Source organism: Palaemon carinicauda, chromosome 20 (assembly GCF_036898095.1).
Source record: "Palaemon carinicauda isolate YSFRI2023 chromosome 20, ASM3689809v2, whole genome shotgun sequence".
In the NCBI taxonomy this organism is placed as follows: Eukaryota; Metazoa; Arthropoda; class Malacostraca; order Decapoda; family Palaemonidae; genus Palaemon; species Palaemon carinicauda.
This window is the reverse complement of record NC_090744.1, coordinates 116,027,896-116,042,106: the sequence shown is the minus strand read 5'-3', so window position 1 is coordinate 116,042,106 and position 14,211 is coordinate 116,027,896. Positions and strand designations below refer to the sequence as shown.

General features: G+C 41.8%; 1 protein-coding gene across 6 annotated transcripts in view; it reads right to left on the bottom strand.

Annotated features, from left to right (window-relative positions):
- Window positions 1-11,902, bottom strand: part of LOC137614422 (RING finger protein unkempt-like) — a 54,156-nt gene extending 42,254 nt beyond the window's left edge. For all 6 annotated transcript variants that reach the window (XR_011039084.1, XM_068344233.1, XM_068344231.1 and 3 more), the window contains exons 1-2: window positions 11,796-11,902; window positions 11,481-11,690 (exon numbers count right to left, since the gene is read on the bottom strand). Coding sequence is in view for 5 of the 6 variants with exons in the window: in XM_068344233.1 (XP_068200334.1) it covers window positions 11,481-11,690; window positions 11,796-11,902 (317 nt within the window). In the remaining variant the exon portion in view is untranslated. The remainder of the gene's footprint in view (window positions 1-11,480; window positions 11,691-11,795) is intronic.
- Between the last annotated feature and the right edge of the window lie 2,309 nt (window positions 11,903-14,211).

Genomic DNA, 14,211 nt, shown 5'->3' with positions numbered 1-14,211 from the left:
TCCCCTTAGCTTTTACCTTCCTGTCTAACCCCCTTAACTTCTACTCTTAGGTCTAACCCCATAACGTTTACCCTTGTCTAAAATCTTAACTTTTAACCTTCTGTCTAACACTTTAATTTTTACTCTTCTGTCTACCCCCTTAACTTTTACTCTTCTGTCTAACCCCTCAACTTTTACTCTTCTGTCTAACCCCTCAGCTTTTACTCTTCTGTCTAACCCCTTAACTTTTACTCTTTTGTCTAACCCCCTTTTAAGCTTCTGCCTAACTCCCTAACATTTACTCTTCTGTCTAACCCCTTAGCTTTTACTCTTCTGTCCAATCCCTTTACTTTTACTCTTCTGTCTAACCCCCTTTTACTCTTCTGTCTAACCCCTAACTTATACACTTAGTTCTAACCCCCTAACTTTCACTCTTCAAATTTCTACTGCATATGGGTGCTGATGGCCTCCGGGGACCCTAGCTGGGCTCAAATTTATAAATTCAGAAAGAATCAGTAAATCTTATCTCTACTCAACATACTAGTGATTCATTAACCCTTTTACCCCCAGGCGTTTTCTTTCTCAAGCACATTTTGCAATATATTTTTTTCAAATTGCTCTAACAGCCTTAATTTTTGTCATAGAGAGGTCAGGTTGGTCTCATTCTTTTGGAAAGTGCCTGAAGTTTTTCATAAAGTTATTAAAAATATGCAAACAATGTAAATAGCCGTTTGTCGCAAGGACGTACCGGTACGTCCATGGGGGTGAAAGGGATAAAAGTTCTTGAATTTCAGGGTATACCAAGTACATTTTTTAACCATATCAAATTCACATTCATCAGCCCCGTATGGTTTGTTATGAGCCACTAAGTCGATGATATAACTATGGGCGGTGATTCAACCTCCAACTGATGTAAATATTCACCAATTCTCAAGCAATAAATCTTTAAAAAAAATTATATACAAATAACAAGAACACATACTATTGTTTCTTAAATTCTATTCTCTAGACCAGTGGTTCCCAACCTTTTTTCAGTCATTTCCCCCCTGCACCCAGTTCAACCATCCAGATTTCTCCCCTTCATGCCCCGCCCAGCCCTCATGCCCACTCGCCTGCCTCAGAAATGGGCATGATATTCCAATTCTCCCCTTGAATATCATGTCAGTGAGAAATGATATGATCATATCACAATTGAATGGCTAACAACAAATTGCCGCACGTACTATGTGGACATTTTCCGCTTGTTTTAGTTAGTAGGTAGTGTAATTATTTCCCCCCTGGAAGCTTCAAATTTTCCCCAGGTTGGGAACCACTGCTCTAGACAGGAAAAGTGTGAAAATAAAAATTCTATAAGAGCTCTAATCACAACATTCACAAGCTCACCTGAAATATAACAAACAGCTTTAGATTAAGACTAAGTGGTTTTAATAGTTAAACTAAACACTTTCAAAATAAAACAAAGTAATGCTGTCAATTTTCATTAAAATGTCCAACCATATTGAGTAAATTCTATAATACTACAATAACTCTTATTAAAGAAAAGAGAAGTTTTTGCTATTTATAAAACTTGAACAATTCTGAATATGGCATTTGGTGAATACTTTTTTTCTTCTATTATAAAGCCAATTGAAAGATTTTATGACCGAAAATCAACATTTCAAAGGAGAAACAAACTCCTAACCTAGGACTTCCATCCTCAGCAAACCGGGAAGGGGGGTGGGGGAGGGGGCAGCGGCTAGAACCCCCTAAACTCTAGTGTCCCTACCTTACCTTAAGGTGGACCCTGTCACTACACTGGCTTCCCTTTTAAAATATGGTTCTTCAATACCACCTGGTTTCACTAGCGATTATAAATTGAAAAATGGGACTTTTTAACAATTCACCAAATCCAAACATACTTATCTATCATCTCTCGTTAAGTTAACCCTTTTACCCCCGGGGTATTTGGAAATTTCCAACCCTTAACCCCCAAGGGGTTATTTTTTTCCCAGCACATTTTGCAGTATATTTTTTTTAAATTGCTCTAACAGCCTTAATTTTGGTCATAGAGAGGTCAGGTTGGTCTCATTCTCTTGGAAAATGCCTGAATTTTCTCAAAAAATTATCAAAAAATATGAAAAACAAATTTTTATAGCATTTTTTTGCAAGGACGTACCGGTACGTCCATGGGGGTAAAGGGATGGCTTTTGTGAAACGTACCAGTACGTCCTTTGGGGGTAAAAACGTAAAAGGGTTAAGTTATTCCAGCTGTTACCAAGTTGTGGAATGATCTTCCTAATCGGGTAGTTGAATCAGTAGAACTTCAAAAGTTCAAAGTTGGAGCAAATGCTTTTTTGTTGACCAGGCTGACATGAATCTTTTTATAGTTTATTTATGACATATTTGTTTTTGATGTTGTTAATAGTTTATATATGACATGTCTGTTTTGGCATTGTTACTTATTTTAGAATGATTTATTGTTAATTTGTTCTCTTCATTTATTTATTTCCTTATTTCCTTTCCTCACTGGGCTATTTTTCCCTGTTGGAGCCCCTGGGCTTATAGCATCTTGCTTTTCCAACTAGGGTTGTAGCTTGGATAGTAATAATAACAATAATAATTTGATATAAGCCAATTCAAATCTCCTAATTATTAGTTACGACTTAAACAATTCACCAAATCTAAACAAACTCATTTATCATCTCTTGACAGGTGAAGTTAGGTGATTTGACATAAGACAATTTCAATTTCCTAATTATTATTGTATTATAATAAAGAAAAACCATCTCCCACCTGTCAGAAATTATGTTTATTTAAGCCTAACATAAATTGACTATTTATCTCACTATTATAAGTGAAATTACAATAGGTGGTACATTTCAGAACTGTATTAATCCAAATTCTATTAATTCTAACCATAAATGAATTAAGTTTTTATAGTTTATGTAGGAGGTATGTATTTTAATTTTACTGTTCTTGAAATATGTTATTTTCCTTAGTAAAATAAATTTTTGAATATACTTACCCGATGATCATGTAGCTGTCAACTCCGTTGCCCGACAGAAATCTAAGGTCGGGATACGCCAGCGATCGCTATACAGGTGGGGGTGTACACAACAGCGCCATCTGTGAGCAGGTACTCAAGAACTTCTTGTCAACAAGAACTCAATTTTCTCCTCGGTCCACTGGTTCTCTATGGGGAGGAAGGGAGGGTCCTTAAATTCATGATCATCGGGTAAGTATATTCAAAAATTTATTTTACTAAGGAAAATAACATTTTTCAATATTAATCTTACCCGATGATCATGTAGCTGATTCACACCCAGGGTGGTGGGTGGAGACCAGCATACATGTTAACATTAGAAGCTAAGTATCCCGTATTTCATTTTAGCAGTTATTCAAAATAACAAACATAAAATAAATAAGTACCTGGTAAGGAAGTCGACTTGAACCATTACTCTGCCTTTTTAAGTACGTCTTCCTTACTGAGCCTAGCGATCCTCTTAGGATGCTGAGCGCCTCCTAGGTGCTGAAGTATGAAGGGCTGCAACCCATACTAAAGGACCTCATCACAACCTCTAATCTAGGCGCCTCTCAAGAAAGAATTTGACCACCCGCCAAATCAACCAGGATGCGGAAGGCTTCTTAGCCTTCCGTACAACCCAAAAAACAACAAGTAAAAAGCATTTCAAGAGAAAGATTAAAAAAGGTTATGGGATTATGGGAATGTAGTGGTTGAGCCCTCACCTACTACTGCACTCGCTGCTACGAATGGTCCCAGGGTGTAGCAGTTCTCGTAAAGAGACTGGACATCTTTGAGGTAAAATGATGCGAACACTGACTTGCTTCTCCAATAGGTTGCATCCATAACACTCTGCAGAGAACGGTTCTGTTTGAAGGCCACTGAAGTAGCGACAGCCCTAACTTCATGTGTCCTTACCTTCAGCAAAGCAAGGTCTTCTTCCTTCAGATGAGAATGGGCCTCTCTAATCAAAAGCCTGATGTAGTAAGAAACTGCGTTCTTAGACATCGGTAAAGCAGGTTTCTTGATAGAACACCATAAAGCTTCTGATTGTCCTCGTAATGGCTTTGTACGTCTTAAATAGTACTTAAGAGCTCTTACTGGGCAAAGTACTCTCTCAAGTTCGTTCCCCACCAAGTTGGACAGGCTTGGGATCTCGAACGACTTGGGCCAAGGACGAGAAGGAAGCTCGTTTTTAGCCAAAAAACCGAGCTCCAGGGAACATGTAGCCGTTTCAGATGTAAAACCTATGTTCCTGCTGAAGGCGTGGATCTCACTGACTCTTTTAGCTGTAGCTAAGCAAACGAGGAAAAGAGTCTTTAATGTGAGATCCTTAAAAGAGGCTGATTGAAGCGGTTCGAATCTTGCTGACATCAGGAACCTTAAAACCACGTCCAGGTTCCAGCCTGGTGTGGACAACCGACGCTCCTTCGAGGTCTCAAAAGACCTAAGGAGGTCCTGTAGATCTTTGTTGGTGGAAAGATCTAAGCCTCTGTGGCGGAAGACCGCTGCCAACATGCTTCTGTAACCCTTGATCGTAGGAGCTGATAGGGATCTTACATTCCTTAGATGTAACAGGAAGTCAGCTATCTGCGTTACAGAGGTACTGGTTGAGGAAACTGCATTGGCCTTGCACCAGCTTCGGAAGACTTCCCATTTTGACTGATAGACTCTGAGAGTGGATGTCCTCCTTGCTCTGGCAATCGCTCTGGCTGCCTCCTTCGAAAAGCCTCTAGCTCTTGAGAGTCTTTCGATAGTCTGAAGGCAGTCAGACGAAGAGCGTGGAGGCTTGGGTGTACCTTCTTTACGTGCGGCTGACGCAGAAGGTCCACTCTTAGAGGAAGAGTCCTGGGAACGTCCACTAGCCATTGCAGTACCTCGGTGAACCATTCTCTCGCGGGCCAGAGGGGAGCAACCAACGTCAACCGTGTCCCTTCGTGAGAGGCGAACTTCTGAAGTACCCTGTTGACAATCTTGAACGGAGGGAACGCATACAGGTCTAGATGGGACCAATCCAGAAGAAAGGCATCCACGTGAACTGCTGCTGGGTCTGGAATCGGAGAACAATACATCGGGAGCCTCTTGGTCATCGAGGTAGCGAATAGATCTATGGTGGGCTGACCCCACAGGGCCCATAGTCTGCTGCAAACATTCTTGTGAAGGGTCCACTCTGTGGGGATGACCTGACCCTTCCGGCTGAGGCGATCTGCCATGACATTCATGTCGCCCTGAATGAACCTCGTTACCAGCGAAATCTTTCGATCTTTTGACCAAATGAGGAGGTCCCTTGCGATCTCGAACAACTTCCTCGAATGAGTCCCTCCTTGCTTGGAGATGTACGCCAAGGCTGTGGTGTTGTCGGAGTTCACCTCCACCACCTTGCTTAGCTGGAGGGACTTGAAGTTTATCAAGGCCAGATGAACTGCCAAAAGCTCCTTGCAGTTGATGTGAAGTGCCCTTAGCTCCTGATTCCACGTGCCCGAGCATTCCTGTCCGTCCAGTGTCGCACCCCAGCCCGTGTCCGATGCGTCCGAGAAGAGACGGTGGTCGGGGGTCTGAACAGCCAATGGTAGACCTTCCTTGAGAAGAATGCTGTTCTTCCACCACGTCAGTGTAGACCTCATCTCTTCGGAAATAGGCACTGAGATCGCCTCTAGCGTCATGTCCTTTCTCCAGTGAGCAGCTAGATGATACTGAAGGGGGCGGAGGAGGAGTTTCCCTAACTCGATGAACTGGGCCAGCGATGAAAGTGTCCCTGTTAGACTCATCCACTGCCTGACTGAACATCGGTTCCTTCTCAGCATGCTCTGGATGCATTCTAGGGCTTGACTGATCCTTGGGGCCGACGGAAAAGCCCGAAAAGCTCGACTCTGAATCTCCATACCGAGATAGACAATGGTTTGGGATGGGACGAGTTGGGACTTCTCTAAATTGACCAGGAGGCCCAATTCCTTGGTCAGATCCATAGTCCATCTGAGATTCTCCAGACAGCGACGACTTGACGGAGCTCTTAAAAGCCAGTCGTCCAAATAGAGGGAGGCTCTGATGTCTGCCAAGTGAAGGAATTTGGCAATATTCCTCATCAGTTTGGTAAACACAAGAGGTGCCGTGCTTAGGCCAAAGCACAGGGCTTGGAACTGGTACACGACCTTTCCAAAGACGAACCTTAGGAAAGGTTGGGAGTCTGGATGGACGGGGACATGAAAGTACGCGTCTTTCAGGTCTAACGAGACCATCCAGTCTTCTTTCCTGACCGCTGCTAGGACCGACTTCGTCATCTCCATCGTGAACGTCTGCTTGGTGACAAAAGCATTGAGAGCACTGACGTCCAGCACCGGTCTCCAACCTCCTGTCTTCTTTGCTACCAGGAAGAGACGGTTGTAGAAGCCCGGGGATTGATGGTCCCGGACTATGACTACCGCTCCCTTTTGTAGCAAGAGCGACACCTCTTGTTGCAACGCTAGCCTCTTGTCCTTCTCCTTGTAGTTGGGAGAGAGGTTGATGGGAGACGTTGCTAGAGGGGGACTGCGGCAGAACGGAATTCTGTACCCCTCCTTTAGCAACTTCACAGACTGGGGGTCTGCACCTCTGCTCTCCCAAGCTTGCCAGAAGTTCTTGAGCCTGGCTCCCACTGCTGTCTGGAGAGGTAGGCAGTCAGATTCTGCCTTTTGCGGACTTGGAACCCTTCTTCGATTTGCCACGGTGACTGTCGGCACGGGTACCTCCTCTGCTGGAGGTTCTGCCACGAAAGGGCGGGATGAACCTAGTTGCTGGTGTGTCCACTGCGGCAGGACGGAAAGGTCTAGGCACGGAAGGTAAAGCTTTAGCCTTACGTGCGGAAGACGCCATCAGGTCATGGGTATCCTTCTGGATCAACAAGGCAGCCATCCCCTTGATCAGCTCCTCCGGAAAAAGACACTTGGAGAGAGGAGCAAACAACAACTCCGACTTCTGGCAAGGAGTGATCCCAGACGACAAGAAGGAGCAAAGATGTTCTCTCTTCTTAAGCACTCCCGACACGTACGAAGCCGCAAGCTCACCAGACCCATCCCGAATGGCTTTGTCCATGCTATACATGATAAGCATGGCGGAGTCCTTATCCGAAGGGGAAGTCTTTCTGCTTAAAGCTCCCAAACACCAATCGAGGAAGTTGAAGATCTCAAAAGCACGAAAGACTCCCTTCAACAGATGATCCATGTCAGAAAAGGACCAGCAAATCTTAGATCGTCTTATAGCCAGCCTGCGGGGAGAGTCAACCAGACTTGAGAAGTCGCCCTGGGCAGAGGCAGGAACTCCCAAGCCGGGTTCCTCTCCCGTGGCATACCAGACGCTAGATTTGGAAGCAAGCTTGGTGGGCGGAAAGATGAAAGCAGTCTTTCCCAGTTGCTTCTTGGACTGCAACCACTCTCCCATAACCCTCAAAGCTCTCTTGGATGAGCGTGCGAGAACAAGTTTGGTGAAGGCAGGAGCTGCTGACTGCATGCCCAGAGCAAACTCGGAGGGAGGAGAGCGAGGGGTTGCAGACACAAACTGTTCTGGATACAAGTCCCTGAACAAGGCAAGGACTTTCCGAAAGTCTAAGGAGGGAGGCGTAGACTTGGGTCCTTCTAAGTCGGAGTGCGGATCGTCCAAATGTGCAGCTTCGTCATCAGATGCTCCATCATCCGAAAGCTGAGTAGGAAGTGGCAAAGGTGGAGCAGAAAGCTGAACGGCTGAATCCGGCAGCACGGGTGCATGCGTAGCTGCTGCGGATCCAACATCCTGCCGCTGCTGGTCAGTCTGCGAGCTGGCAACAACAAAAGCAGAGTGCTGGTGCGTGGGAGGGACTGCCGTGGGTTGCGGAGCATGCCGTATGGGATGCGGAGCATGCCGCATGAGTTGCGGAGCATGCCGCATTGTGTCAAAACACGGCAGCTCGACAGCACCTTCCCACTGCTGATGCGGTAGCTCACGCATGTCAACGGAGGGTGCAGCATGAACATGCGTCTGGCAGGGTGGACTGCGCATCGGAGGTGGAGCTCTCACAGGTGGAGTGTGGAAGCAGGCAGCCGCAGGGTCTGCTGAGCGCACAACCGTGGCAGGTTGTAGGTTAACTGGTGCCGTGTCAACCTTCTCAGCCCGATACTCCTGCATAAAGGAAGCAAGCTGAGACTGCATAGTCTGCAGCATGGACCACTTAGGATCTACCGTGGTTGGAGCGGCAACAGACGGAGTAGTTGCCTGCTGCGGAACCACTCTACTTCTCTTGGGAGGTGTGCAGTCTTCGGAAGACTGCGGCGAGTCCGTACTGACCCAGTGGCTACACCTGGGCCGTTGGACTCGCTCGGAAGGGACCTTACGCTTGAGAGGTCGTGAGACCTTGGTCCAACGTTTCTTCCTCGAAACTTCTTCCACAGACGAGGAATGATAGGGCTCATTCGTCTGTTTGTGGATGGGACGATCTCTGACAGATACGTCCGCAACCACTGAGGGTACATCCGTACGCTGATCAAGGCCTGCCGAACCCTTTGGTCCTTCGACATTGCTTCTCCCCTGGGCTTGGGAGCTTGCAAGAGGTCCCGGACTGGGAGGACGACTGGCACGAACAGATGTACCCTCATGCGCAACACTGACACTGACACTTTTCACTTCACTTGCACTCACAACACTTCCCACTGCACTTTGCGCTTTCAGCTCTTTGACATCTGCCAAAAGCTGATTACGGTCATTAGCCAATGACTCCACTCTGTCACCAAGAGCCTGAATGGCACGCATCATGTCCGCCATGGAGGGCTGAGCACTAGTAGCAGGGTCGGGAGTCACCACTACAGGGGAAGGAATAGGTTGAGGGGCATGGGGAGAGGAAAAATCAAAAGAGCGAGAAGAACTCCTCCTGATCCTATCCTTCTCTAGCCTACGTGCATTTTTAAGGAATTCGTTAAAATCGAATTCCGAAAGCCCAGCGCATTCCTCACATCGATCTTCCAATTGACAGGATTTACCCCTACAATTGGAACAAACGGTGTGAGGATCTATGGAGGCCTTCGGAAGATGCCTAGTACAAGCCCTAACACTACACTGCCTGTACTTAGGGACTTGTGACTGGTCAGACATCTTGAATTGTAGAAATAGTCAAGGGGGAATTCCAAAATCTAGCAAAGTTCGTTAACAATTAATCCAAATTAAATAAAAAAGCTTGCTAAGCTAATGATAAAGATTCCTGAATAGCGAAGGCTAAAATCTAGAGCGAATACATCACCAAAATCGTGAAAAACAACTCCAGAATCAACAGCGTATCCAAGTAGGTCTTGCCGGTGGCACGACAGAGGAAAAATTGAGTTCTTGTTGACAAGAAGTACTTGAGTACCTGCTCACAGATGGCGCTGTTGTGTACACCCCCACCTGTATAGCGATCGCTGGCGTATCCCGACCTTAGATTTCTGTCGGGCAACGGAGTTGACAGCTACATGATCATCGGGTAAGATTAATATTGAAAAATTTTATTTTTCCTTGTTTCCTTTCCTCACTAGGTTATTTTCCCTGTTGGAGCCCCTGGGCTTATAGCATCCTGATTTTCTAACTACTGTTGTAACTTAGCAATTAATAATAATAACCATAATAATAATAATAATAATAATAATAATAATAGACTTCCCCAGCCTCTGGTAGGCTTATGAACTACCAAAGACAACCTCTTGAAATACAGTGTATATTAATGCCAATATCCTCTGTATCAACGAATACAATTAATAATTATCGACTAAATTAAACATCCAATAAATAAACAACGACATAACATCATTATTAATCAAAGTAATGACGTTGGTATGAGTTTCTATAGGTGACACCTGAGAAAGACCTCCTCAACCTCTTGAAATACAGTATATATTAAAGTCAATATCCTATGTATTAACGAATACAATTAATAATTATCGACTAAATTAAATATCCAATTAATAAACAACGACATAACATCATTATTAATCAAAGAAATGACGTAGGTATGCGAGTTTCTAAGGTTCACACCTGAGAAAGACCTCCCCAACCTCTTGAAATACAGTATATATTAAAGTCAATATCCTATGTATTAACGAATACAATTAATAATTATCGACTAAATTAAGTATCCAATTAATAAACAACGCCATAACATCATTATTAATCAAAGTAATGACGTTGGTATGAGTTTCTATAGGTGACACCTGAGAAAGACCTCCCCAACCTCTTGAAATACAGTATATATCAATGCCAATATCCTCTGTATCAACGAATACAATTAATAATTATCAACTAAATTAAATATCCAATAAATAAACAACGACATAACATCATTATTAATCAAAGTAATGACATAAGTATGCGAGTTTCTAAGGTTCACACCTGAGAAAGACCTCCTCAACCTCTTGGAATACAGTGTATATTAATGCCAATATCCTATGTATTAACGAATACAATTAATAATTATCGACTAAATTAAATATCCAATAAATAAACAACGACATAACATCATTATTAATCAAAGAAATGACATAAGTATGAGAGTTTCTATAGGTGACATTTGAGAAAGACCTCCTCAACCTCTTGGAATACAGTGTATATTAATACCAATATCCTCTGTATCAACGAATACAATTAATAATTATCGACTAAATTAAATATCCAATTAATAAACAACGACATAACATCATTATTAATCAAAGTAATGACGTAAGTATGAGTTTCTAAGGTTCACACCTGAGAAAGACTTCAACCTCTTGGAATACAGTATATATTAAAGTCAATATCCTATGTATTAACGAATACAATTAATAATTATCGACTAAATTAAATATCCAATAAATAAACAACGACATAACATCATTATTAAAGTAATGACTTAGGTATGAGAGTTTCTATAGGTGACACCTGAGAAAGACCACCTCAACCTCTTGAAATACAGTATATATTAAAGTCAATATCGTATGTATTAACGAATACAATTGATAATTATCAACTAAATTAAATATCCAATAAATAAACAACGACATAACATCATTATTAATCAAAGTAATGACATAAGTATGCGAGTTTCTATAGGTGACACCTGAGAAAGACCTCCTCAACCTCTTGAAATACAGTATATATTAAAGTCAATATCCTATGTATTAACGAATACAATTGATAATTATCGACTAAATTAAATATCCAATAAATAAACAACGAAATAAGACCATTATTAATCAAAGTAATGACGTAAGTATGAGAGTTTCTAAGGGTCACACCTGAGCTTGTCTCGGCTTTGTTTACAAACAACACTCGGCCCAACCACTCCCCCTTTCTGTGACGCTCTTTGTTCTCGCTGTCAATCCCACTCTATTTTCACAACCATTTCTCCCTCATTTACGTTCATTCATACTTCTACGGTCGATCACGTGACGAAAGATTACATACACGTAGGAAACGCAAGTCTTAATGATAATGATATAGTAAAATAAACAGGTTTTTTATGAGTATATGACAGCTAGGGGGTTACGATACTCACTCATCGCCGTCGGGGCAAATGCCCGTGTTCTCGTCAAATTTGTTGCAATAGGCATCGGGAGAATAATTAAATGTCCCATCCCTCTTCCTCATGGGACGCCTCCTACGCTGGTTTAAGAAATGCCAGTGAAAACAGGTATATGGCCGATGCTGAGTACATTTGTGTTGAAGAAAGAGAGTGCACTGCTCCACTCGGAATTCCTTTAAGTATCTGCAAAAACCGAATAGAATCAGCACTAACATCTACACTTAACCTATTCTGCATTAAATTTCCCACCTCATAGCACTATTTAGCATTGTTATCACTTCCACATACGTGTAATGAATGGGTTTTTCCGTCTGAGTCGCCCATAAAGCTTTGGTGTCTTGCGACTTCATTTTGTTTGTTTTCATGCGACTGCGCACACATTGTGCGCAGGTCATGACGTCACATAATAGTAGACAACTCGAAAACTAATGTTATGATACTTTCATTAATAATCTTTTCAAGTCTGCACATTATCGATTACTTTATTAAATAATATTAATTTGAATAGCAAAGGATCGTACGTATATATATTAAATTGAATTTATTTAACCGTAAACAAAACAGGAAGAACATACTTTTTTGTAACTCGAGGGGCGGGAAGTGATGGAATTGCGTCTCTGATTCACATTTTACCCTAAACAAGTATTATTACTATATAACATCTCTAGATTATAACAAAATCACAATTTATAACAAGCTTTAAATTGTTACCAATAAATACCTAGCCTTTCAAAGAAACAACTGACTAAGCAGATCACATGTACTACATCTATGTTATTTTAGCTATAATAAACAACTACGATTATTATTTATTATCATCACAACAAAAAAAAATTTCTTTAAATAAATGTTAATTGTTTGGCAGTGCGATTTTCCTTTGTCTTTTAAATAACATTTTTTTATTGTTGAATCATAGGTTGGCAACAACAGGTCATTGAGTACATCAGTTGCCAACCATTCATTAAGTAATGTTTAGTTCCTGTTGTGTCAGGGTTGCTATGCGTACGATAATTATCGTACATGTACGATTATTTTGGGTCCGGTACGATGCACGATACATACCTTGGGTATATACAATGTATGTGTGTGTGTGTTTGATTAAGCAATTATACTAAAATACCTTAGAAATAAGCTATATATGTTACTCCTTAATAATCCTGTTCAAAGTTTGTACGATAATTTTGGTTTAAAAAACGATAATTTTAAGGTTCATGTATGATAATCCAGTGGAAATAATCTGCAGGCTGTTAGTTCCAGAGTTGCCAGGTTTTCCAATTGAGAAAAGGCCAACGTCTGATCAACGGCACCTTTAAAAGGCCAACCTAATAGTAAAAAGGGCCGAAAATATATCCTTTAAAGCTAACCAATTTTAAAAAGGCCAAATTTAGGTATCTAGCGCGAAAAAATGGCCAAATTTGGAGATTTCTGGCCAGAAAAAAGCCCAACCTGGCAACCCTGTTTAGTTCCTGTTGTGTGTCTTCCAGGGTTGCCAGGTTTTCTAAATGAGAAAAGGTCAATTTCTAATCAACAGAGGCTTTAAAAGGTCAACCCATTAATAGAAAAAGGTCAAAAATATAGTATTTAAGGCTCGGCTTTTTTCATATTACTAAAGGCCAACCTATTTAAATACAAAAGGTCAAATTTGAGTTTTTTTTGGCCAGTAAAAAGGGCAAACTGGCAACCCTGGTGTCTTCTTCCCGACACTATCATGTCAGCTCCATTTAATCACCTATATCAATGTCATATGTTTTTTTTATCCTACAGGAGCTGCACTGACCTATGCCACTTAAATTGCTTCGGGAATAATATGCTCACGCACAAGAGATGCTTTAAATATGGTATAAAAGGGTTCCCTTTTTTCAATATCTGACTTTGGCGTTGACCTTCATTCACGGGACGTCCCGTCCCAGACGAGCTAAATTTAGAATAGAGCCCTTGGCCTTGAGTCTGTGCTTGAGCCTTGATTTCGGGAATAATATGCTCACGCACAAGAGATGCTTTAAATATGGTATAAAAGGGTTCCCTTTTTTCAATACCTGACTTTGGCGTTGACCTTCATTCTCGGGACGTCCCAGACGAGCTAAATTTAGAATAGAGCCCTTGGCCTTGAGTCTGTGCTTTTGAGCCTTGATTTCGGGAATAATATGCTCACGCACAAGAGATGCTTTAAATATGGTATAAAAGGGTTCCCTTTTTTCAATACCTGACTTTGGCGTTGACCTTCATTCTCGGGACGTCCCAGACGAGCTAAATTTAGAATAGAGCCCTTGGCCTTGAGTCTGTGCTTTTGAGCCTTGATTTGCTGACATTTATAATCTCTCGAGTATCGTTGATTGTAGCTCTGAGAGATAATGGTGGGAGGTGGATATCTCTTATTTTAGAATGATTTATTGTTAATTTATTCTCTTCATTTATTTATTTCCTTATTTCCTTTCCTCACTGGGCTATTTTTCCCTGTTGGAGCCCCTGGGCTTATAGCATCCTGCTTTTCCAACTAGGGTTGTAGCTTGGATAGTAATAATAATAATAATAATAGAGGGAAAATAGAGGAGTAACATTTATCGCCAAAACGATTATAATTAAAATGAGAAAATGCATGAAATAACTAAACCAGGAAGTAGACAATTATGTCTAAATATTAGACATCAATACATGATTTCCTGAAGGGAAATGTTTATTATTATTATTATTATTATTATTATTA